Source organism: Pyxicephalus adspersus, chromosome 5 (genome assembly GCF_032062135.1).
Source record: "Pyxicephalus adspersus chromosome 5, UCB_Pads_2.0, whole genome shotgun sequence".
NCBI classification, from domain to species: domain Eukaryota; kingdom Metazoa; phylum Chordata; class Amphibia; order Anura; family Pyxicephalidae; genus Pyxicephalus; species Pyxicephalus adspersus.
The window spans coordinates 26532504-26558886 of NC_092862.1; the positions used below are offsets into that span (position 1 = coordinate 26532504).

A 26383-nucleotide genomic window follows, 5' to 3' on the forward strand; every position below is an offset into this window, starting at 1 on the left:
TGTCCCTCCCTTTCCCAATCTTAATACAAAGAATTGCAAAAAGCTGGTACAAAGCCAAATCAGTCACCTATGTCTTATATAAGATTTATCACAGTGTTTTGCAACCTTTTTAACATGGGTTACCCCCTTTTTTTAATTACTATATTCACAGCTTATAGTACATTAGTGTGGTAGTCAATAGGAAGAATTCTTCCTTACTGTCAAAAACATTATTGAATCAATGGTAATTGACCCAAGGGTAACAAATTGCTTATTGTTCAAGGAAACCCTTGCAAACGCTGGAGGATTCCAAGTGTACCATGAAAGCTAGTTGGATTTACTGATCCACCATGATGGATCACTAAACTCTGATTACTATTGCTGTCATTTCCTTTGGGGGAGTACACTGCGAGGTGCCTCCCATTTGCCTTCCCCCTTTTCTCTCCATAGAACAAGTGTCTGTACAGTAATTGTTCAATCTACTATCACTGGAATATAATAAAAGAAATTTGACATCTGTACGCAACTTTATTTTCATCTAAGATGTGCAGACAGAGCACAATGATAACCTATAAATATACAAAGCTGGTCTGATTTGAGTTTGTAGAAGCACCATTGTGCAGTATAATCATGTTTCATAAATGATGGGGCCGGTAGCAGGAAATTTACCCCGTCTCTTGCATCTGTTTCTGTGTGTTTTGGACAACAAACTAGTCATTACAGACAATTCAGTACTGTCCAGCAGTGAACGCTCTGGTCATCAACAATAAGAGATTTGTGCTCTTCTGAGGAGAGCTGATTTGTAAATGGCAACCTGCAACTGTGACAGCATAACATTATGTTCTTTTCCTAAATCCATCTGTCTGTTCTTGTGATGTGGGCTTCAATCTGAAGACAAGATCTGATCATTGTGTGTGGAAAGCCTTCTTATTTTTTTTACAGTGCTGTATGTTCTCAATGCATGTCTTATAGAGACATCAGATTTTCAGTGCCCTAGCCAATTGTTTGTTTATCTTGGGCAAGTATTCAAAGTTACTACTATTTATTAGTACATATTATTCTAACCAGTTGCATACTCCAACACTCACTTTTTTGGTCTCCATCTTTTTTTTTTTTAATTTCTCAAGGACAGCTCACTGCCTGGACAACTTTGACACAGATTAAACTAACTAGCGTGATTTGCAACCAGTGCTGACCCTGGTGAAATCGCAGTTATTACAGCTGCCAGCAGTAATCAGAATTTACCATGAACACAGCTTGTAGATTGGAGAACCATAGCTGACAGCTGACAAGTCCTCATCTGTGGGACACTTTTCAACAGGGCTGTGTGTAATGGAAAAAATAATATAACTATTATTACTCAGAAGAAAAAAAAACAGCAGGTTTGGTTTCTGCAGTGGCCGAGTACTGTCATATCCTCTTTATATTTTCATTTATATAAGGACCGCCATAAATCATGTCATCGTACAGTGTATGGGTGCCTTCATTACTACAATTATTGACATTACTTTCACAATATAAATATAACAGGTCAGACTTTACCTTTGTTAGCAGATGGCCAAATAGCTTCTGAACGTTTGTAGAAAGTTGTAGACAGGACACTTAGGACTAGGTTTAGGGCAATGAGCTTCTGTTGTTCCTTTCCTTATATATTGTATTTTATAAAATATATATATATATATATATATATATATATATTTATATTTATACACTGGTAATTTGGTATAAGTCCTTAATCAGTTTCAGGTTCTTGGACTTTTACCAAACAGGACTTATACCAAACAAATTTTTCCCATAGGAATATTTTGCCATTTTTCCCAAAGGAAAATGATTATTCTGTTCCCATGAAAAAAAAATCCTATAGTTATTGGCATATTATACATTGATGGGGCTATATGAAATAATTTAAACATTGCTTAATACTAAAATACATAAATACAAAAGCAATTAGATGAAATAAATGAAAATTTAACCTCACTTTACCTTGCTGAGAAGAGTTGAGTGCCTACTAGGATGGTGCTGAGAAGGGAGGAGGAGGAGATGTTATGTAATTCACAGAGAGTTATAGCGCGGGTTGTTCACTGAATGGTAGTAACTGGCGTACTGACGCTCGTGGGCAGTCGTGGCTTTGTCTCGAGAGAGGTAAAAAAGGGTAGTGACTCATTTTGACCCACAGCACAAAGGTTGTATACCAAGCAAAATGCTTTGTGTCCAAACAGGACTTATACCAAGTTGGACTTATTCCAAAGCGGACTTATACCGAGGGACCACTGTATATATATATATATATATATATATATATACATACATACATATATATATATATATTGGTATATTATATTAACGAATATGATTTTGGTTTTGATATACAATATTTTTTAAATTTGACATAAAAAAAATCCAACTCTTATTTCTCAAATACCAGCAAATCCACAAAAAGTTAGATAAATCCCTGAATCTGCATAGAACCTTTAAAAATGCCGTTAACAAATATTATTTTTTTGACTGGAGTATTCTGATATTTCTGTCTGTAATAGGTCTAAAGTGTCTGCTAAAAGCCATTCTTGTGGAAGAGCATTCTGCAGTTTCACAGCTTCACGTTTAAATCTCTTTGATTGCAACCATAAAGGCTGTCCTTTAGTCTTTTGTGATGACCTTAGGATATGTGCTCACCAGATGCAGGCATTAAAAGTGGATTAAAGAGCGTGCATTTTAGAGGTGTTTAGATGCTTTGTGAAGTACCTCATTTAGTTGACTAGCTTTTTAGTAATGGAAAAAGCTAGTCAGTCAAAAGTCCTAGTATGCTGTATGCATTATTCTGGAGTTCATCAGTGCAGCACAAGCTGCAGGTGTAAATACATACCCATAAATAAAATACATCTAAAAAACCCTAGGTAGAATAATACTGCTATAGTTGCTTTTTATTTGGACCTGCCTCTGCATTACTCATTTTCTGCCAATAGGTATCCTCAGTCTTTCTAGGTTGTATGACCGGCATCGTCATTTTACCCACTTCCTCTGTCATGGACCCACTCCCCAGACTTTGTCTGAATAGGGAACACAAATATAAGAAAACTAAACTATTCCTAATACACCCTCCAAAACACAAAAACACACACCCACTAAAAAAATGTAAAAAAATAAAAAAAAATATTTCAAGCTAATTTTGCTCAAGCAGCTCAGTGTCCTGTATTAAAATCAATCATTTTGCAGATAAAAAAGGGTTTAGCCCAAAACACCCCACTCATTCCTATTTGGCACAAAAGTGGTTCTAACTTTAGAGTTGCCTTGGTCTCAATTGGTTTCCAAAAATTGAACTGAGTAGCTCAAAATCTTTTTCTCAAAATCAATTTTTTCTACTAAGTACAGAATTTACATGTGCTCCTGTATGGTGGATTGGCAGTATAAAGCAGATCTTCATACCAACAGCAAGATATGGCCCCTAGAAAGATAACAAGACATGCCCCCAGTCTAAAGACCAGCATTACTCAACCCATCTGGATCTGCCCAAGTTTTGAACTGAAGGGTGGAAAGAGAACAAGCACACCGATAGTTGAGCTCTTCTTCATATCTGCACATTGGTTCCTTAATTGTGATTGGTTTCTTGTTATGCTCCTTATATTCCAATTTCAGCCATCTCTACAATGACTGCAATAGTCTGATACCAGGTAACACTATGCACTTAAGTTGTTTGCAGTTCCAAATACATTTAATAATGTATAAATCATCACAAAGCTGTATTAATTTGCCTCTTTTCTATCTGCTTGGAGTTTAGCTTTAAATTCTCCCATCAGTCTCCTTCTTATGTTTGTTCAAAGTTAAGTGGACAAAAGCCAGAATATGCTGACAGCAGTCTACAGGCTAAATTATCCTTCTATAAATAAGCTGATTTGATTAAAAAACTGTGAAGTGAAAATTAGTTTGAGATGAATTTAAAGGAAGAACTGCCATGGGAATGCAAAGGAAATGAAGATCACAGCTCAGTAGATTAACCATAGGTGTGATAGTAAATTCTAATAGATGTGTGCCATGGATAAGATCAAATACAATACAGACAGTTCATTTTATTATTTTTGTTCTGCTCAATCATGCAAAATTATGACCCTCCTTAATCAAAAATGGCTCTGCAACTGTGAAACATAAAAAGAATATGGACTTAGTATCTTAAAAGGTCAGTTCAGACGGTGTTAAAGAAACTTTAGCTTACATTCCACCCATAATAGTAAGTGCTAATACATACTGTGGGTTTCTTCAAATTGGGCTATAAACTACCCCAGGAGCCCTAAGGACAGGAAGTGTACATATACAAATATTGGCTGTAAGTCAGCCTAGAGACATCTATATAAATTATTGTGTGGTAGGTAAGCTTCATCTATGGCTTTTTAAAGGGTCGGTATTTGTGCTATCCATGTTTCCTATGATTAAAGACTTCACATTTTTGGACAGTATTTCTGGACCCTTTTGAACTTGGAGGAAACTCTTGAAAAAACTTTAGGGTTGAACCCCTGATATAATTACTATATCCACAACTCACAGTACATTAACATGGTGGTCAATGGGAATAATGCATCTTACTTTGCTGGCCAGTGGGTAAAATGTCACCCTTACAGATAGCCAAAATGATCATTGGTGTGAGAACCACCCAAGAGGTCCAAATTGCTCATCGTTTAAGAAACCCCTAGAAACCTTTGGAGGAATCTTGCTTGAGAAACACTGTTTTTGGAAGTTGATGTTCTTGCTACATTACAGTATATACTTGTTTGCAATACACAAATCAGTGACATATTGCATTTATTATTTTACTAACGAGAATAAATCACCAGGTAGAATCTGCATACCAGAGTTTAAATATGCTTAACTTCTATATCTTTTGCAACCAGTACCACTCCACATACCTCATTATCTAATATTGGGATAAATGGGAAAAGGTGACACTCCACGTGATACTGCCATGTATACCGTTTGTTGTTCTTGCTGAAAAGTTGCTACTTTTGTTGTAATGTGCTTTTTCATTCAGCTGATGTAAGTACACCCTTATGGGGTGAACAGTGTTTCTGCAGGTTGTTTGATTCAGTAAAACTTCTTTGAATGACAACAGAAGTAAGCCCAATTGCCTAGAATGATGGGCGAACCACTAGGCAGCCTCCACCCAAGAACCATTGATCAGTCCACTGGCCTTCACTTACAAAAGTGTAAAAAAAACTCACCTGTACAAATAGTAAATCAGCTAATCAACATCTTTTCACATTGATCATTTTTCAAATGATTTAGACTTCAAAAAAGCTTGATTCTTTAAGCAATAAAGTATTAATAGCAGAGTGTTGTACTGTATCATCCATTTATCTGTCCAGAAAGTTTGAACTTTATTTGATACCCTTTGCACGTAAAAACTTCTCCTAAGGCAATATTATAGTGGTGATAGTAGTACTATAGTAGTATAGTGGTATATTGTTTATTCCTGCTGTTTTATATTGAGTTGTAGCTGCCTAAATGTGGAAATCAATTAGTTAAATTGTGATTACATTAGCAAAAATACAGAGCTAAGAAACAAGGGAATGTCTCTCCGAGTCATTCTTTGGTACACAATAGCCATGTCTCTATTTTTATGTTCAATTTCCCCTTATAATTAACTTAGCTTCAATGTGTATCCATGAATGAATGAATTGTTAACACTCTTACTGAGCACTTTTCCCGTGGCACCAATATTACCATAAATAAACTGACAAGCCTACTACAACTGCAAAATCACTTCTAACAATGCCAACGTATTGTTTATTTTTAGAGTTTGAGATGGGGCCATTATACCAACATTTAACAAGCCTTACTACGGATAAAAAAACCTAAAATAAACCTGACCATTTTTATTTGCATTTCGTAATTCAAAATACCCAGATCACTTCCATGTCTCTAAAATGTATGGATGCCCCCACTCTCCTTGCACAACAAAACGGAACTTTCCTGCTCCTGACAGCCATCAACCAATGGAAACATTATCAGTTTTGTTCCTTAATGGTTGTTAACGTCAGTGGTCAACCAAGATTTTTTTTTTTAAGCTGGGTGGCAAGAAATTTTAGGCTGCTGGTGGCCCCTGTATTGAGACCCAATTTATCAGTAACTACCCAAAATTAGCTGGGTGGTCACTGAAAAGTGCTGGGTGGTGCACCCGGCTAAAAAGGGCTGGGGATGAACAGTGAACGTAATAGCATAAATAGGAAGCTTTCCCTTTAGCTAGGAATTATCAGATACAGAATGTTCCCCACTGTGTAACTTCCTTGAACAGGAGAGAATGTTGAAGAATATTTGAGAAGCTGATTTGGAGGAGAAGAGAAGGTAAAATGTTGTTGGACCTTATGGAAGAGCTGCTCCCAGGCACCTTTATTCAACTGCTAAGCAGTTTTTAGTGTAATTTGCATTATTTGCCAACCACGTTGCTGTGATTGATTTTGAATAAGAGGGGTTCTGCCAAAGAAGAAAAGCAACTTCGCGGCCAGAAATGACTTGTTGCTTTTAAGAACTGTCCCGCAATCCACTGCAGCCCCAAATGCATGCACAAAATTCTTCCCAACCAATTGAATAGGCACGACTGGGAGGGCAAGTGAGCTTGTAGTAGACTGCTGTGGTACTATTTTCCATTTTTAAAAGCCACTTTTTTCATATGGTCAATGAAAGTGGCAATCAGGTTTCTGAAAGTAGAGAAATCTTTCTGTTCTTTTCTTTGTTTTTTAAGCACTGTGTATTACTAACAACTTACTTTGTTTTTTTAAAATATATTGCTTTACCTTTTATTCAAACTTGTTGCAACTGTTGCATGCAACACTGCTGATCTTTGGCAGACATTTCAATCCAACATGTGCCCAAGAGATCAGGTCAGCTGACCACCTGAACATCCCACCGGGTTTTTCCATTAATAATTTTTCATTACCTGATGGCACAGTCATATTCCAAGTGCCAGTGGTCATCGGGCTCAAATTGTGAAAGAGTGGATCAGGGAGCAAGGAACATCATTTTCACACAAAGATTGGACACCACTGACTCAAGACTTTAGGTCCATTGGGAATCTTTGTGCTGAAAAAGCATGGTCTGACTTTTCCATCAATAATACAAGATAAAAGTGAAAAATTAATGCAACCCTGGACGAAAATATATATTATATATTCAACCATACCATGGTGAATGCATGCCGTAATTAAAGCTAAATACAACTAAATATTACAATGTATGATTTTTTTTTGAACAGAATATATATAAATATAGGTATTACTATTCATAATCCATATGCATAATCCGTTTCCTATAATAAATCTTTATTTATATCAGCACTGCTGACAAATTGAACTGACATATATTCTGCGGTTGCAATTTTCAATTCTTATCATACATTATTAGCAAGCCTCGGTTCTTCCCCTACACTTTCTTTCCCACCTCATTTTTTCTAATAAACGTTGTCCTGGAATAACCTACGAAAACAGGACTGTCTGTTATAAATAAATAACGTGCAAGTGTTATTTATCTTCATAAATATGCCATGCACTTGATGGTATAAACTGGATCTCTTGATCAGCCAGTTTATCATCGCACACCTAAGAATGCTGGGAGAAAAAATATGCATGCTATTATTTTAAAGATTAACTAGCTATGTGTTGAGTCAGGAAATAATTTATATTGGCACACAATGCAGTTCCTACTTGGATATAAATCGCAGTACACTTGTCAAAATGCTGAAGTTTTATTTTTAACTGTGGCATCTGGCATGCTTTTTTTCCTTTTTGCAGATTTCATGTTTGTAGTGGAGTGTGGTTTTATTCCACCTAATACCTTGTTTGTGTTTTCAGTCTGCAATCGAGAACGGATTTCATTCTGTTCAGCATGTTAATAAGGCATCGGGGGAAAAGTGGGCGTTTGAAGCTTAAAGGACCAGTAACTCTAAAAATGCTATTACTTTAAGCACGGTGGCTCAGCACGGTGGCTCAGGGGTTAGCACTCCGGCCTTTGCAGCACTAGGTCCCAGGTTCGATCCCCAGCCAGGACATTATCTGCATGGAGTTTGCAGGTTCTCCCTGTGTCTGCGTGGGTTTCCTCCGACATCCCAAAAACATGCAGTTAGGTTAATTGGCTTCTCCCTAACAATTGACCTTAGACTACATTAATCACATATGACTATGGTAGGGACATTAGATTGTGAGCTCCTTTGAGGGACAGTTAGTGACACGACTATGGACTATGTACAGCGCTGCGTAATATGATGGCGCTATATAAATACTGTATAATAATAATAATAATAATAACTAGAAAAAGCTAATAAAAGCATATACAGCCATGCCCAAATCATTGGGCCTGATTTAATAAAGCTCTCAAAGGCTGGAGAGGATACACTTTCATCAGTGAAGCTGGGTAATCCAGCAAACCTGGAATGGATCTGGCCCAGGATTAAAAACATTTGGTAACAAAAAGCAAAAGACTTTTAAGAAAAAACATTCCAGGTTTGCTGGATCACCCAAGTTCACCTTTGAAAGTGTATCCTCTCCAGCCCTGGAGAAATTTAATAAATCAGGCCCATGACATGTAGATTTGTAGCAGTTCTGTGCCATTAGACTGGTCATAAACAGATTAGTGAAAAAATGTAGACTCCGGCTCTTTCACAAATAAGGGCCTATAAAGTCAATAGGAAATCTAATGGGTGGATTTACTGGCTATGGCTGGGCTGCTCCCAGGGAGCCCTAAGATGAGTATCATTATTAGATTTTGGAAGTAAATTATATATTAAAAGCACCACACCAGGTTCAAGACCATTTAAACCACTTCACATTAGATTAACAAAAGATGAAAATTCAGAGCATTTCAGGTGCCTGTAAAACACTATTGAGTGGTGCAATCAGTAAAAAGTTGCAATTTCAGATATTCATCCAGGTTAATGGTCTAGTGTCTACTGATGTAACATTAAATAATTTTCTACCAATCCACCAACATGGAAGCTTTTTAGAGATTGATTTCCCTAATGGGTTCCAAGAGAAAAACTTGGGTTTTCCAAAGAGCTTTATTGCCAACCAAGTGCTCTAACATGAAATTGTCATGTACAGCAGGCTTTCTAGCTCTATTCTCTGAGCCCTACAACTTTACCAGCTGACCAGGCCAGACTTCTAGGTTGTCCTATAGCTGCCCCTTAGGATCCCCACCAGTGTCCATTGTATTGGCTCCCCTCCAGACTGTCCATGTTGCACAGCTGTCCACAGGAGTTTGAGCACATGTGGCTGTATTATCACTTTTATCATTTAGAAAAAAATACCATGGATTTTTTATTCTTGTTTTAGATACACATGCTCCCAGTCCCTACATATTTTTTGGCTTAAACTTAGGAGTGTTTTTGATTTCCACCAACCATTTAGATCTTTCTTTGTTGTTTCAGAGTCATTAGTGCAGAACAGACTTTCTTATCTGCTCATGTACTGTAGGTCTGTAATTGGCATTATACCCCACTAAGGAAGCAAATTGAATATGCCAAGTGTGTTTATGAAGATGGTACATTAAGTAGAAACATGCAGCAACATCCAACAGTATGCCTCGTAATTTGCATGTTATTGAGGAATGGAAGACGTGCACTGATATATTCATGTATTCAGTGGTGACATTCATCCGTTCTCGGGCCATTGATGCAACTTGTAAATAAATTATCATATAGTCTATACAAAGTAAAACTTCTTTTCATTGTGACATCTGTTCCTATTTGTAAAACTCTAAAATGTTTCATTGCTAATGCCTACAAGTTGAAGTGATCAATTTAACAAGTCTAATAAATACAAGTTACGAAATACATGCTCTACAGAGCCTCTGATCATAAAATAGTTGCTGGGTCAGTGTAGCAGAGGAAAGCAAGTGCTAAATAAGATTTATAGGAGATGATGAAGTATTGTTCAAGACATTTTTTTCCTGCACTATGAATCGGAGGCTAAATTACTAGAATCATTTATAATAGTCACAGGCAGGCAGCCAGTAAGCAGTGGAGAAGTATTGCCCTTTACGAGGTATTGCTCAAAAAGCCAGTGATATTTCTGTGAAATATTAGGTAACCAAACCTGTCGGGATATTAATAAAAGTTTATCTGTCGAACAGTGGTAGGAACTCTACGGCAGTGGTAACCACATTTGTTATATACCCTTTCCTAAACTGGAAAATAAATGGCAGACTGATCTGGGAGCATAAAGTAGATCTACTTTTAAAGATATTTTTAATAAATGCAGTATAAATTACTAATGCTTTTTGCTTTGCTTTTTAGAATGTTCTTACATTCACACCTATGCATTTTAATTCATATTAGTTCACATCTGCAATTGACAAAATGTCCATTTCTGTACATTAATGCAGGTGAAGGGGCTCATTGATGGGAAGGGAGGTGTACACAAACACTTGACAAGGAACCCCGCACAAAGCAATAAAAAAAGCTGTATAACATAAGCATATAGATGTAAAGACAGGTTTCATGTTTTTTGTTTTGCCATTGCTATTTTTCTGTCTATGAAAATCCTTTAGGCTTAGGCTGCTGTCCAAGAACAGAAAGTTTTGTTCAGCAGAACATACCTATTTAGTCAATTTGAGCTTTTGATACTACTTTTTTAGTTGTAACAAATGACAACAGGCATTTCCTCCAGTAACAGCTGACTTCTCATGGAAAGATGTGAGATTGTCATCCAACAAAATTCAGCCAAGTGGGGATATGATTTATGGACAATTATGTAGTGTCAGAGTCCACCTAATTTGATATATTTTGCATGGAATGCATTCACAGTAGATAGTTGTTAGTGCTGTTTGTACTTTTGTGGCTGAAGTTGGGCTTTGGAAATCTCCTGTAGAAAGAGGTAGCATGGTCTTTGTTACCAAAAGTACAATGATTCCTGCAGATGACCTAAACCTTGGGCTTTTTTTTTTGAAAATTGGATACTGGTATGGAGCATTCTCTAATGTAAGTCTATCTTCAAGTGTTACACCTCTGAGGATACCAAGTTCTGCTATAATTACCTTCCTACCATGTTCTTCCACTGTCCACAGCAAACAATTGGTGGCAAAAAGGAAATGATGGAATCTTTTCATATTGCACATTGTCCATTGTTTCTATGTTTCATGGGCATATTTTTCTATGTGCACTCTTTACATTGAAAGAAAGAGGTCTGGGTATTTATTGGTATTAATGATAATAAGTGTGTGGGGAAGTGTGTTTTCACGCTGCTTCAACATGCTGGTCTGATTTCATACATTTAGTCATGGTTAACATTATTTGAAGCTCTCCTGTTACCACGCAGTAATGCATCTTTTGACAATTATATCATTTTTTTTTACAGATATCATTGTAAAATCAATAAACATTTGCTGTGATGGATGGATCAGTTATTCTATATTTTAGTCAATATGTACATTTAGTTTTCTTTCACAGTTTTGTATGTTATTGATTATTTCAGGTTTTTATACAAATTTATTTCCACATAAGTATACACTGTAATGATGGTGGCAGTTTCCATTTCAGACTCTGCTGTCTGGTAGAAGCTTCTACCTACATTACAGTAATAATTATTATTTCAGTTTCATAGTAAAATCAAAGTTGTCCTTTAGAGAAGGACTATGGCCTCTCATAATATGTACTATAGCACCTACTTATAAGTGCATTTCAGTATGTTCCAGGTAAAGTGCCAGGAGATGTGCCACGTTAAAAAGATCAGGGGAGAACAGTGCATTTATATATACAGTTTTCTTTGTTCCTCTGAAAAGTCCTACAAATACCTTTTAAGTTTACTGGTGAAGACCAACTAATGCCATGAACTGCAGTGTCAAGAAAAGGGTGCATGTGAAACTCAAAGAAAGGAGCATTTGGCTAAGCAAGGGAAAGTAAAAGCAGTTTTTGGTTCACTTAATTTCTGTTGTTCACCACATAGTAATCAGATTTGGTTCTTGTTGTAACTGTGATATAATAGATTTTAGTTGTACTTTAAGCCAGATGACAAAGCAGGAACCACCTTATGTCTGCATTTACTTTATGATTTCTAAAACTAGTTTAAATGGGCACATTTAGAAGGAAATGCATCAACCATGGTGGAACCTGAAGGGAAACATGGCATTTTATTAGATGTGGTAACAATGACCTTTCATATCTGTTTTTATTGCATTTGTTATATGTTTTACCATTGTAATCTGTACCTATTGACTTGCATATTGGAAGCATTATGAACAAGACCCACTCCAATAGGCAGGGAAGGCTCTTGATGACTTCTCCGCTTTTTGATTACACCAGCCTGGGATTTAGGCAAACCTTTCACAAGAGATCATTTACTAAGCTCAGGAGATTGTAATCAGAAAGCTGGAATGATGTGAAGGAGCAGAGTGCGTTGTACAAAATGTGTTCCTTGGCAAAAGCTGCAGACATAATATTATGCATACAGTTTATATTAAATTTTAAATATTTTTATTTATCTAGGTTTATGTTTTGCTTTGTATCTGACCACTAATTTGGTATTGGTGTTTGTATTTTTACAGGCGTGGCTGCAAAAATACGGCTACCTTCCACCAACAGACCCCCGAATGTCGGTATTGCGATCTGCAGAAACCATGCAATCAGCTATAGCTGCTATGCAGCAATTCTATGGCATTAACATCACTAGAAAGATAGACAAACATACAATTGAGTAAGTACTCTCTGTTCTTTATTATTCATGCTAGACATTTTAACGGTGCTTTATTCTTTAACTGGCTGTTTACCCAGACATCCATTGTAAAGCCCAATACAGATGTCCGTTGGACGTCAGACTACTGCCACTGGAAACAATCTTTCACAGTAGTTTCCATCTACAGAAGAAGGAATGAACATTATATGCACAACTCCATTCTGTTGTATGAAAAGCGGAAGGGGGAGGATAAGTGAATGCCATCCCTCTGTGCTTTCCTCCATTAGAAAGCACACTAGTCATTTCTGATTGGTTGTTGGTCTGACAAGGTGAGAGACAATTGTTCACATACCACATTTTCATTGCAAGACCATTTGTCTTGGGCGACAGTCATCTGAAGGCTACGTACACATGTGCAATGGTTCTGATATCGGCTCAGGGCCGATATCAGACTAGAATCTTGCATGTGTACAGAGCTCCCCGCCCATTGTCCGAGCGAAGGACGAACAATCCCAATGAAAGTGAAGGGGAGAGGGTGTTGTATGTACAGCACTCCTTCATGCATCGTGCAGTCCTTGGGAAGGATCAGACTGGATTGGTTGGCTACTTCCTTATCAGTACAAAAACTGCACTGGTAATCATGGAATGTTTTTGGGTCTGTACTATAGTCAATTGTCCATGATCTTTTTTATGATCCTAATCCAAGATCTGGATTTTAGATAAAAATCTAGTAACACTTCAAGTGTTCTCTGGCATTGATTAGCAATCTGTTGTTCTAGATCACTTAACAACCATCTGAGAACAGGGACTATTGACCTCCCGCTCTTCTTCCCGCATCTTCTTGGCAATAACCAAACAGATCCTCTGTACAGCAAATATTCCTAAAATGTAATCTAAGGTAATCCCTAATGACTATTATAATTGACCTATATACGGCTTTAACCAGGTTTCAGATTTCCACTGGGAATCTAGAAAGAAATAGAAAGGTAAGTATCAACTTATTAATGTAAATGTGAACCTTTGCCTAATCCATGCAGGTCAAAGCATTAGGTTACCATTATTGCTCTCATTCCAAGCATCATATATTTACCTGCCTTTCACTCCCCTGCCACTCTAGTTGGAGCTTACACAGAGCTGACATTCCTCCTTCATCTATGTGACAGTGCTGGGCCAATCACTAAGCCCCAGCTTGCACATGTGGTGATCACATGTTTACCTGGAGGTAAGAGGTATTTTCCGATTGGCTAAATTACACTTGTAGGGTGTTGTAGGTATTATAGATTCCCTCCCAACCTAGCCATAACATAATAAATAGGTGAATAGACTACAAGCTTACAAATATACTTTGTGAAAGAGCACAGTAATAGCACAGTACATATGGGCATTTTTGTTAGCTATGTTAGGGAAAGAACAGTTTTAAGATAAAAAAATACTAATGACAACTGAATCAACTTACTGATAGTGCTGATTGTGTTTTGTGCCTCTACCAATGTCCTTGGAATATGAAATGCTTAAGATGCCCATCTTCTCATGCAAAGAAGCTCTATAATAGAAATATTCATTTCAAAAACCTGTAAATTTTTTTAAAAAGCATTTTTGCTCTAAATAAACAGATGCTTCGGAATGGTTTCACAGTCTGTCAGGAAGCCAGAGAGGAGTAAGTCAAAAAATCTGTTCAGTGAAAAGTACCAAGACGTGCTAAAAAATCAGAAAGATTTTCTATGTGAAACTGCGTCATTGGGCGATAGCAGATAATTGTCTTTCACTTCTTCAGTAAAGCAAAGAAAATCCACAAGGAATTTAAATCACCAATTAAGTAGCTTAACTTTTTTAATTATTCGCAACAATGACTGGAATAAATCATTAAGAGACATCTTAAGGCTTGGTTCACACTTGCGGTGTTTGAAAACGCCTGGAAACCTATAGTGGTCATATGGAAATTTCCGAGTGTTTGTCATCTGGTTACTGCAATTATTTTACCTAGGCGTTTACCTGCCCTTAATTCAACAAGGACAGATTAATGCCTTTCCGCCTGGTTACCACCTGTAGTACACTGCAAATCTTGTTTTTTAACCAAAGATAGCTATGCCACCCTCCAACCACTTACTGGTATAGAGTATATAGAGTATATATAAAAATATATTATAAAAAAAACTAAAATAAAATGAAGCCAATATAGATCAGCATAGGGGACTAGTGTGTAAAGTCAGGTTTAGGTAAGGTTATTCTACATATGAGTAATGTTCACAAATGCAGCTTAGTTTATTTCACTAGTAAATTGCTGAATGTTAATTGTCTTTTTTCCTGATAAAAGGCTGTTATTAATATTCTCGATGTTTATTTTATCATGCAAATTGTCTATAAATGTTTTTTTCTTTATGGCTTCAGAAACCAGCAATCAGCTACATTATATAATGTAGAAGGTTGCTTTGTATTCTGTCCTGCAGGGCTTCAAGGTGTGGTTCTGCACTCATGCGCTAAGAGCTCCAATGCTCCCATAGAGATTAATCTGTCACAGGCTGAATAAACCATATTGACTTATGTCCATTATATAATATTTTTAAATGTTAGTGACTTCACCCTCCCTAGACCTTCACGCTAAGAACCAGGGCCCTTTTAATAAATGGTAAAAGGGACATTTGACCAAGGTCAGCTTTGGCTTTGTTTTTCTCTAAAGCTTTGTGTGATTTGGATTGAAAATATTTTAGTGCAAAAAGTGGTGATGGTGATTTATACATCATTTAAAATATACAAAGCTATATTATTTTAGCTTTGCTTTGGATCTCTTGACTGTGTTTTGGATGCATGGGCATGATATCAGCAATTTAGCCAGAACAACAAATCTTTGGGGATGAAAGAAATTGAACAGATTTGAAAACCATGAAGAAGTGCTATTGTTTCCCCTAAAAGTCCTGTGACTGTATGTAGTGTGTAAGCCAGAGGCACTCCGGCCTATAGGTGTGATACAGCCTAGCCAGTATTCCAGTCCGGCCTAACGCCCCCCTAGTTATTTATTGTTTTATCCGGCCTAATTGAATTGTTGTGTTATCGTGAGTTCCCGGAATTCTATCGATATCATTGAGTTCCCGCACAGTAACCCCAATTACTATGCCTAAAGAGCAGAAGTAACGCCGAGCTACCAGTCTCTGGAAGGTTGACCTCGAATGTCATGTCTTCAACCCCAAATGGACTGAAGAATTATTCTTTGTCTAACGTGGCAACAAAGCCCTGTGTTTAGTGTGCAACAACACCAACAGCACTTTCAAGCAGTCGAATCTTAAGGGGCTTTTGGATGCCAAGCACATGTACAGGGAATACATCGCAGATGAGCGGAAGACTGAGGCTGCTCGCTTGCAGTCATAGTTGGAAAAAACCTTTCCTTGGACACCTTGTTTCTTCTGGCCTTCTTGACCTCCTGAAATGGCCTAGTAGTCCAAAAAGTTTTCCAACCCCTGGTTTAAGCCATCTATCCTAATGATTATACCTAACAGGAATGCTAATGTAATCCATGAATTAATTTGTACCCATTGGTAAAAATTCTGCTGTTGTGCCACTCTCAGTACTGCTTTCCCAAACTTTTCATTGGACTGAACAGAATAATCTTAGTGTGGTCTGTGGTGCTTGTGTGTAAGTTTATTACCCTAAAGCTGTAGTGCAAGTCCGGGGCATGCACATCAGGGGGGCTGTGCTGGCGCTACAGGGAGACCCATTTAGGCAGTGTAGTCACCCCATTAGCATGAGAGTAAGTAAATTTGTTGCCAGTATCCATCTATCAATTTTGATCTTTGATATTATAAGTAAACATGTTGGGGTGACTATGTTGGGGCTACAGGGAGACCCAGCCAGACATTGAAGCCACCCTATGAGCAAGAACACAATTTATATGTGTTAATAATATCATCTATGAATTTTTGCCCTTTAGTGGTAAAGTGTAACAATAATATTTAAAAAAACAATGTGCCCACAAGTTTGCAGTGACTATTTAATTCCTATGGTACACAACCAACTGAGACTTGTCAGAACATAAGTGATCTGACATGTTGCAACACTTTGTCTGATTTCTCTTGTTCCCCTATCTCCTCTCTGTATTTCATTATGCACACATTCATGTTTAGGGACCTAGTGGAATAAAAGATGCCATAGCAGATCGTGTTTGGCAAAATTCTTTATTCACTGCGGAGTCAAGAGCTCTGGCTCTCAGCTTCTAACAGCTTTCTGAGTAAGTGACTGAATAAAAAGTCTCCCAACCCATTAATATTCCACTGCTGATTGCCTGCCAATGGCAACAAGAATTACAAGGTAAAATCAGTTTGTGCAGTATATGTGTTCTGAACACCACTATGTTCCAGAACCACATGTAACAGACTCATTTTATTGTAACAACGTAGGAAAAATGTTGTGTTAATTACATTCATTGTCTTTGCTTGTGCTCATGGAATTTATTAACAATTTCCATTTGACAATAAAAACATTGGCATGTGATGATTTAGCTGTATATGTGTTAAGTGATGTAACCAGCTCACAATATGGTTAACAATAGCTGGGTGGATACATTGTTTTTAAAGTATATAAAAAGGAAATAAAGCTTGAAAAAAATCAAAACATAGTGAATAGGTAAAAAGTTACCCAACATTTTATTTTCCCAAGTTGCTAAACCCTGGACCAATGGAATACCAAATTCAGTGCTGTCTCTCCAGAAAAAGAAGTCTTACGTTTCTTGTTTATTCTCCATTGTATCCTGACATTGCCCAAAACAATTTGCAATCCATATTGCTTTATTATATGATACAAGTGTTTAGGAAAGCACAACTTTGTATTTGGTAATGAATTGTGAAGAGTTTGAACCACTGTCAGGTTTTTTATTATCGTTGGTGTCCCTTCTAGGGAGATTCACAATCCCACAATTGTAAGTCAGAATAGGAATTGGACTAAAAAAAATCCTTTTGTTTTGATGGCAATATTACTTGAATCTTTTTTTTTAAGATCCTCTCACTTCTTACTGTGTTCTTCAGACAGGAACTGAATGATATCTCTCTAGTAGGTTTCAGATGCTAAAACACCCCAAAAAACCCTAACAGTGGTTTTAGATATACATTATATTTGTAGTTTTTTGTACATTTTGTATTTTTCTGTTGTGGTAATACTGCTAATGAAATATAATAGTATTATGTGTGTGTTTGTGTTTCCTCCTCCTGCTTCCATGGTTTGACGTAGTGAAATCACAATGAGGTGAGCACTATTATTATTATTCATTATTATAGTTGTCAGTAGGTGGATTGCTCACTGTATCAATGCAGATATTACAGATGTTACCATAAACTTGTAAATTAAATTCTAGTTTGTCCTTAAGTAAGGTCTTTAGTTTTTGGGAATGCCCCCAGTCCCTCTCCTTATATTATGTAATTTCTCCTGCAATATAGGCAGGTCCAAGCTGAGGGGTTGTCAGCACAGGCAGCCTCCTTGGGCACTGGGTACTAAATCAGTGTTCGCCAACCTTTTGAACCTCACGGACCACTAAATCCACAGAATCCAGACCACACATGCGCAGGGAGCCATGTGTCACTCAAAAGGAATTAAACTTCCCCCAGAGTGACATCATGATGTCAGAACCTGCTCACCCTCCCATCGCAGGCTCAGACCTGCTTGCTAAATTCCCGTTAGGGGGGGGGGGGACAAAAAAGTTGTGTCCACAGCCCTGCGCTGCTGTACCCCCAGGATGTTTAACAAGCAGGTCTGAGCAATAGGAGAGCGGGCAGGTTGTGTTCATACGAGGGGTTAGAGCCGCAGAACACCAAGGCGACCGCGGTACTAAAGAACCTTTTCCCAGAATGGAGTATAGCTGCTTTTTCGTGTGACTTTTTTAAAAGCTAAATTTCATTACAAACATTTTTATTCAAATATATTCCTCAAAAACCACACAGTATATTCATCGACTATTTGTGCACCAAATGCAAAATTCTAAAAATAATGGTGCCTTCATCATATTCTGGTGTCCTGGTCCAAGACCAGTTACCCTACACAAATTGAGAATGCAGCTTTGAGTGATCTTGATCAGGAAGCTGTGCACAGATGCAAAGTTTTACACTTGGGTTACATGGAGTGCAGGTATATACCACACCCTATGTATGTTGGACTGCACCTAACTCTACTATACTTCACCTACTGCACCCTATGTAGCTTGTAGTGAACCAAAGGTTACCTATACTGAATCCACTGCACTGTATATATTTTGTAATGAAGTCCCCCTTCTGCATTCTGTGTTCCTGTACTGCACCCCAAGTAGCCTGTGCACCCTATGTACATATACTATACTGCACTTTACTGCTCACTCTGTACCCTGTAGTCTACCTGTACCTCACTTGTACCTCACTCACCTGTGCTGAACCATAAGTAACCTGTACTATGGATGTATCATATTATTATGAATATGGTCATAACTGTGCCCCTCCATCTTTTTCTCTTTCCATCTTTTTTTTTTACAAAAGTGATTTAATTTACTAACAACTGCTGTGTGTGGTTAGCAGTGATGGCTCCGTCCTTCAGTCTCCATTCTGCGGTGACCCTTACAGGTCTCTTACTCTCTGTTGGAATTCAGTCTAGTTTTTATATTTTAGAAAATGCAGAAGAAAGAATGACTTCACAGTACTGGGGAGGTTACAAGGCATATATCCAGCAAGCACAGAGGGCAAATGTCACCCCTAAAGGCTCTAAGGGATTTAAGAAGTCGTTGTGTGATTCATCTCATCTGTATCTACTACAAATTGAACTATCACTTTACAGTGACTGACCCTTTATCATTTTGAGTCTCTCTTTTGAAGAGCTCTTCCTTTTTCCAAGGGACTCAGTTATATTGCACAGGGAAATTGTATTCTATTTCTGTAGTTACCTAAAATATGTTCAGCAGCACACCCAAAAACATTGAACATTAAAGCAAACACAGGAAATGCAGATGGAGGAATTTAATTTTGGTTGCACTGATTGTTCTATAAGTATTCAGAATGATATTGACTAGCAATTCTAGTTTTTAGGTCAGAACTCAAGCTAAAACTTTTCTTTTTGTTTTAATTGAGTGGGAAGGATTATAACAGCTATCGGGTTTGCAGTGCTGGCAAAACCACCATGATCAATGGGACAGAAAATGAGGACAGATCTTCCCAGTGGTGACACTGACAGCAGTAAAAATCAGCCAGTTGTTCTAACCCTTCATCACTCTATCCAACCCAACTCTGGTTGCAGTTCCCCTTTGAACATTTTAATATAATCTGATTGTCTTTTGTTTCTTTTTTTTAGCTGGATGAAGAAACCACGATGTGGTGTGCCTGACACAGCAGGAGCTAGCTCGAGGTTTAGTGTTCGCCGAAAGCGTTATGCCTTAACAGGGCAGAAGTGGCATCACAAGCATATCACATATAGGTAAAATAACTCTTGTACTAAGATTTTTACCCTAAATCAGCCTTTCTACCCCAGGGGAACACTTTGAAGTAATGTTCAAGTTTCAGGCAACTCCCTGCTAAAACTAATGTATTTGAATTCCCTCTATAAAAGTGCTTAGAGCACATTACAGATAGCTAAAAATATAATTGGTGTCTAGCAGGTAGCTCTTCCATGTGGCCCTGGACTCAGAATTATGCAGATATCATCAGACTGGAGGTCAATCAGCCACAACTTAAAGAGCCCTTTTCAACCTCTGAAGTAACCATAGGGTTCCATGAAACCGTGGTTAAGAATGGCTGCCCTGGATGAATGCCTATTATTGATGATCCGTTCTAACCGTTAAATGAACTTTTGCTCTGACTATGGACATTAAATTATTGACAAACTCTTAAGCATTTAAAAAGCTTTAAAACAAGCCATCCATGACCTTTTCAGTTGCTTGTGTTGTGAAATTATATATTTCAAATGATCCAGGCAATTTAGGTGACAACAAACACTCACAAGTAATGGTTCAGTTTCTAACAATTTAGAATCCTCTGCTGTTCTTTTTTAAATATTACTGAGCTGGAAGCCACCCAAGGTTCTGCTGTCATTAAAAACCAGACTGTCTGTAATATGGACTTTAAAAATAAATTTCTCCACAATGCTCACAGATACATAGATGATTAAATTCAGTGCTTGTTTTAAAATTATTTTACTGCTTGCTAACAACAAATACATTTTTTTGAATACTTGTAGTAGATCTGGGCAGAGGTTCACTCTGAGCTATGCTTTTTATTTGATACGTATTTAAATGATACCTGCCTTGAAACAGAATCATTTATGGCAACAGATGAGGAGTAGTAACCACAGAATTTAAATCCATTTCTCAATGATTTGACTTTACCAAAAGGAAATCAAATGCATTGCCTTCTGTAATGTTATGCACACTGACGCATTTTAGCACAACTTTATTGAATAGGCCTCTAAACCTGCATAGCAAAATAAACAGTTATAGGTTTAACTGAACATAGCCAAACAGCTACATACAAAAATTAATGCATATACATTAGAGCTGGTATACCTGCCAAAGGTTTTGTATTTATATTCCTTTTTGTGATTTACACAGCTCTACCTTGTATTACAGTTACAGTTGTTACAGTTCTTCTGTCCACACTCACTATTTGACTGGCCATTTAAATGAGACATAGCAGGGTAAATGCTCTGTACAAGGACTGCAAGAGGATAATGTCAAATTTGGGTGCATAAATTCCAACAAATTTAAAGATATTTTTTTACCCGCCTAGAGTTCAGTTTAAACTTCCAGTCCGCTCTCATACAAAGAAAGAATGGGAGTTTAACAATGAGGACCTCAAGGTCACAGCCACAACCTTATGCTGTCTATAATAATAATAATAATAGAGCCATTTCTATATTGTATAAAGCAGCTGGGAATCAAGTTTTACGTTCTTTCATCTACGTGTGTAAATAATTGACCAGAAGTCCAAGGATTAAGAGAACATATTGCATATGAATTATTTGGTATTCACCTGCAAAGACAGAACCCTTGCTCTGCCTTCTGTCACCCTCATTTACAGATTACCGTAATAAGATTTTTATAGCTTTGGTGTAGACTTGTTAAAGCTAGGGTCTCTAAAATAAAATTGATTGGAGCTTTCAAGATAATTACAATGAATCAGCGAAAGCACATGTAAGACATTTCCTAAGAAATTGTTATCACAGTGCTGCCAATTGTTGGAAGGTTTAAATGATAAACTTGTAATATAATAGGACTTTAGTTCACTGCCAATCACTGGCTGCTAATACTCGGGCTTGTTAGTTTCATTATTTCAAAGAAGGTAAATGACTGGCTTTTTTCTGGCACTTACTTGGTGTCAGCAGATAAAACCATCTGCTGACGAGGCTAAATTCACAGTTCTGTTGGTAAATATGGCTTTATATGATTATATATCGTTGTTGGATACAAATATATGTGGCATGAATGCCACACTTATAATGTAAGAGATCAGGGTCACAGATGCAAATGATGTGCTGAGTTAGAAATGATTGCACTATTTCCTCTGTGTGTCTGCTGATAAAGCATTGTAGGATCGCCTGATCGCTCCCTATGAGCGATATTGATTTAACCACCTATATAGATAATTGCCGACATAATTATATCCTAATCAGCTACTCTGCATGGAGTTGTGCTGATAAAGACCTTCATATTTCATACCAGACCATATCACCACTCTCCTATTTAATGTACAGTGTTGCGTAATATGTTAGCGCTATATAAATACTGCTTAGTAATAATACTAATAATATAATTAATTATTATTTTCAATAAGCAGAATTTATCTACTGCCAACATATTATGCAGCACTGTACGATAAATAGTTGTTGAAAATGACAGACAAATACAGACAGTGACACAGGAGGAGGAGAGGACCCTACCCAGAAGAGCTTACAATCTAGGAGGTGGGGGAATTAACACACAATAGGAGGGGAGATATGTGGTGGTGGGAAATAGTGATGGTTTCAAGATACAGAAGAAGATAGGTAGGCAAGTTTGAAAAAAAAAAGGGTAGAAGCAAGCCGAATAGTACTAGGAAGACCATTCTGGAGAGTTTGGGCAGCTCTAGAAAAGTCTTGGAGCCGTGCATGTGATTTGGTCTGAGTGAGGAAGTCATTAGTAGGTCATTGGAGTGGTTAAGAGAGCGGCTGGGGGAGTATTTTTCGATCAAGTCAGAAATGTAAGTGGGACAAGAACTGTGAAGGGATTTGAAGGTAAAACTCAGGAGCTTGAATTTGATTCCAAGGTGACATGGAAGCCAGTTTAAAGATCTACAAAGAGATGCAGCAGAAGAGGAGCGAAGGGAAGGATGGATGAGTCTGGCTGCAGCATTCATAATAGATTGTAGAGGAGAGAGTCGGGTTAGTGGAATACCAGAGAGGAGGAGGTTACAGTAGTCCAGACAAGAGATGATAAGAGCGTGCACAAGGAGTTTGGTGGTCTCTGGGGACAGGTAGGGGTTGGATTTTGGAGATGTTGCGTAGGTGAAAGTGACAGGACCTGGAAATGTTCTCAATATGGGGGGTAAATGAGAGGGCAGAATCAAAGGTGACACCAAGACAACGTGCCTGAGGGGAGGGCCGAATACCAGTGTTGTTAACAGTTAATATTAAAAATAACCTTGAGTTTTTCGTTCTTTTAGTCCATTACCTTCCTTATAATGTTGTATTGCAAGCTGCAGTATTAAAAAAATTGAAATTAATTGTCATTGTATTATTAGTGTTCACTTGTACACATTATTATTACTGCTTATGAAATTATTCACTGTACATATCTGTATTTATCTTTGTACTGCAAACTAAAAAAGCACTAAAACTCTTCTCTTTGACAATTTAGAACAACTATCATATTTATTTAGTTTAGGATGCAAAAATGTTCCTTACCTTACTTGGCTGAGCCAAATCCTTCACTATTATCTGCTCAATTTTGGTAATTTGCAGTCCACTCCTTCTGCACACTCACAAAACAGGCAGTTTGTTATAAGGAGCATCATGCAAATGTAAATAAATCCAGCACACGATTTGGGGACCCTGTCAGGGGACAAAGCTTTGCAAGGAGTCATCTAAAGTAATCCAAACATTGCTTACCAAAGAGCTAAAAATATTTAGGATAAATATTGGCCCATAGTTACTTTGAAACAAAAACATCAGTTTGTTAATTTTACAATCATGGCCCCACAATAGTAACATATGATGCCTTTAAACAGTGTAAAAAGCTGTATTGGAACATGTCAATGATATTTTACAAGGGGATGAAACTCTACACAGGCATGGCAAAAATGCCTCACAAGTGCTTTAAAAGCCTATAAACACTCCCACTGAAATGAATGGGGCATTTGGGGTATTTGAGGTTTTGGTCTTTTAGGCATTCTTGGTTATGAGGCATTTCCTGCCTCATATCCGGGTTTAAAATGCCTTTCATAAATGATCAAAAATTATACGAAAGCTATATGGATATTTTTAAGCATTTAAAATTAAGTCAGACTGTAGACTTTAGTCTACAGTAGATTTAGACAAGTTTGAGGTACAAATTAAAAGATGATGATATTGATACACTTATAAGAATTCAAGCTGTGCTAAGATTTGGGATGCTTCATATTCCTGGATATCCATCAAATCATTGTAAACCTCCTAACAGTAGTCCAAATTGTGAATCATTCCAGGGCCTGCAACTAAAATACACTGCTGTAAAATAAGTATTTTTTTTAGGAAAAAGGAGAAAAATCTCTTTTAGTCAAGTAACCATTATTAAGGTTTTCTTTTTGTCCCAAAACACAATGGAAAGCGAACACTGTAGGCATTATTAGGGTCATGTAGGGATTAACTAGCATGAGATAATAAGTTCTGGTGGCCAATGGAAGTTCTTGTTATTGCTCTCCAAGTTTCTCTGTATCTCACTGCTCACCAACTTACCAAAGAAGAAAAACAAATGCACATTAGCGGTGTATGTACGGCAACACCAAGCCAGATGAATTAGGGTCAACAATATGACTGCTGTCTCAGTGAAGATGGGCCAGTTCCTCACCGTCTATACCTTGATGAGTAGATTGTACATCTATAGTCAGCTATAGCAGCAAATTGACTATTGACATGTAGATGCACCGTGCAATACATGCCAAATACATTATGATTTATATCTATTCCCCTCTATGACTGTTTAAGTTCTGTTTTATTTCATCCCCTAAAATCAGGGATAAAAGGGGCAATCCTATACCATTATGATCGTGTGATGGAAATGATGATGAGTTTGAGTAATTAAAAACAAAAAGATTTGGCCATATAATACAGAGTAAATATTCCGCCTTCTTATCATCCTGCTCACAGTATATTATGTTTTCAAAAGGGATTATTAATAAATGCTCTTCACTTATTAATTTAATGAACATGTGTTACAGCTGATGCATGGATTACTCTTCACTCTGGAAAGACATCCCACAGAGGAAAAAATACACTGGCTAGATGTAATAATGTTAACCATTTATAAAGTGCTGTCCGTTCCTGTGAAACAGGACAAAGTCCTAATAAAACTGCCCATTGATGGCAAATGGCAGATCCTGAACCATCCAGTTTACAAGAATTATTCCCCCAAAGTTTGTTAGTGAGGGGATTAAACTTCTTTTACTTCCAATAAATATACAGTTCACCTAATCCTAATTTTTTATCTAACTCCTGAAATCTATCTAAACCCCAAACTTTTTTTATGCTTTGGATAGCATAGGGATTGGAAAGATCCCCCCTGTCTTTCAGCTGTTTGTTTCCTTGCTAGGAAGATTAACCCTCTGTCAATGTCTCTGGGATTACTTCTCCTGGTGCAAAAGTGATAGAAAATTCAAACTTTTAGGCTGTCATGAGAAAAAAAATAAAGGGAAATCTTCCAATAGTTCTGCTGACAATATGTTGTAAGTACAGGACAGATTGTGTCTCCAAAGTGGGAAAAAATGAAAAAAATAAACTAATTAATCAAACCTGACAGAGGTTTTATTAGTTTAAAAAATGGCTTTAGTACTGATTGATGTACTTTAAAGTGCAAATATGCACATTCAAATACACAAATGCTGCGTAATATAATATAATATAATATAATATAATATATGCATATTCCTAACAAACAGTATATGAGTTTCAATTCATACTATGTTTTCATTGGAAAGACTCAAATTATTCCTGTCTCCTCTCCCAGCAGTGTCTACTGGGGGTATATTGTACGAATAATTTCAGTGCTTCTGCTCTAAACTTTGAGACTTATTTTCTTCTACAAATGTCAGTGAATGGTGCCTGTGTATCCAATGCTTTGGAAAGGCTGGCTGTCATTTTGACAGCTGGATGCTGATTTGTGTTGTAGGAGCTCTGATAGGGTCACAGCTCAAATCTGGCATTCTAATCACAAGTCCTCTCCCCACTAAATGGATTTGTAGTGCGTTGTGTTCATTTTTAATATGATTTTTTAATTTTTTTTAATTAAATTTTTAATTCTTTCTACCCTTCTGCCTAGAGCAGTGCTATTTACCACTGCATCAGAGCTGGCCATGGTGTGTGTGAAAAAACAGAAGCATGCCGTGATTTGTAAGTAACTTCATGGTTATAAGACATAGTAACATAGTAGGTCAGGTTGAAAAAAGACATAAGTCCATCAATTTCAACCACTAGGAAAATAAACATATCCCAGATAAAACCCTATAAGAAAGAGCTGGATCCATAGGATGTCAAAAATCCCTTATAAAGCCGGGTTCAATCTGCTCCAACATGGTTCCTCAATAGTTACTCCAAAATAT

General features: G+C 37.2%; 1 protein-coding gene across 2 annotated transcripts in view; it reads left to right on the forward strand.

The window, feature by feature from the left end:
* Positions 1 to 26383, forward strand: part of MMP16 (matrix metallopeptidase 16) — a 138680-nt gene that overhangs the window by 49252 nt on the left and 63045 nt on the right. Inside the window, exons 2-3 of one of the 2 annotated variants that reach the window (XM_072410960.1) lie at positions 12496 to 12644; positions 19914 to 20036. In XM_072410960.1, the coding sequence (XP_072267061.1) occupies positions 12496 to 12644; positions 19914 to 20036 (272 nt within the window). Of the gene's footprint in view, positions 1 to 12495; positions 12645 to 17808; positions 17853 to 19913; positions 20037 to 26383 lie in introns of those variants that run through there. The other variant, XM_072410961.1, reaches the window with a different exon arrangement.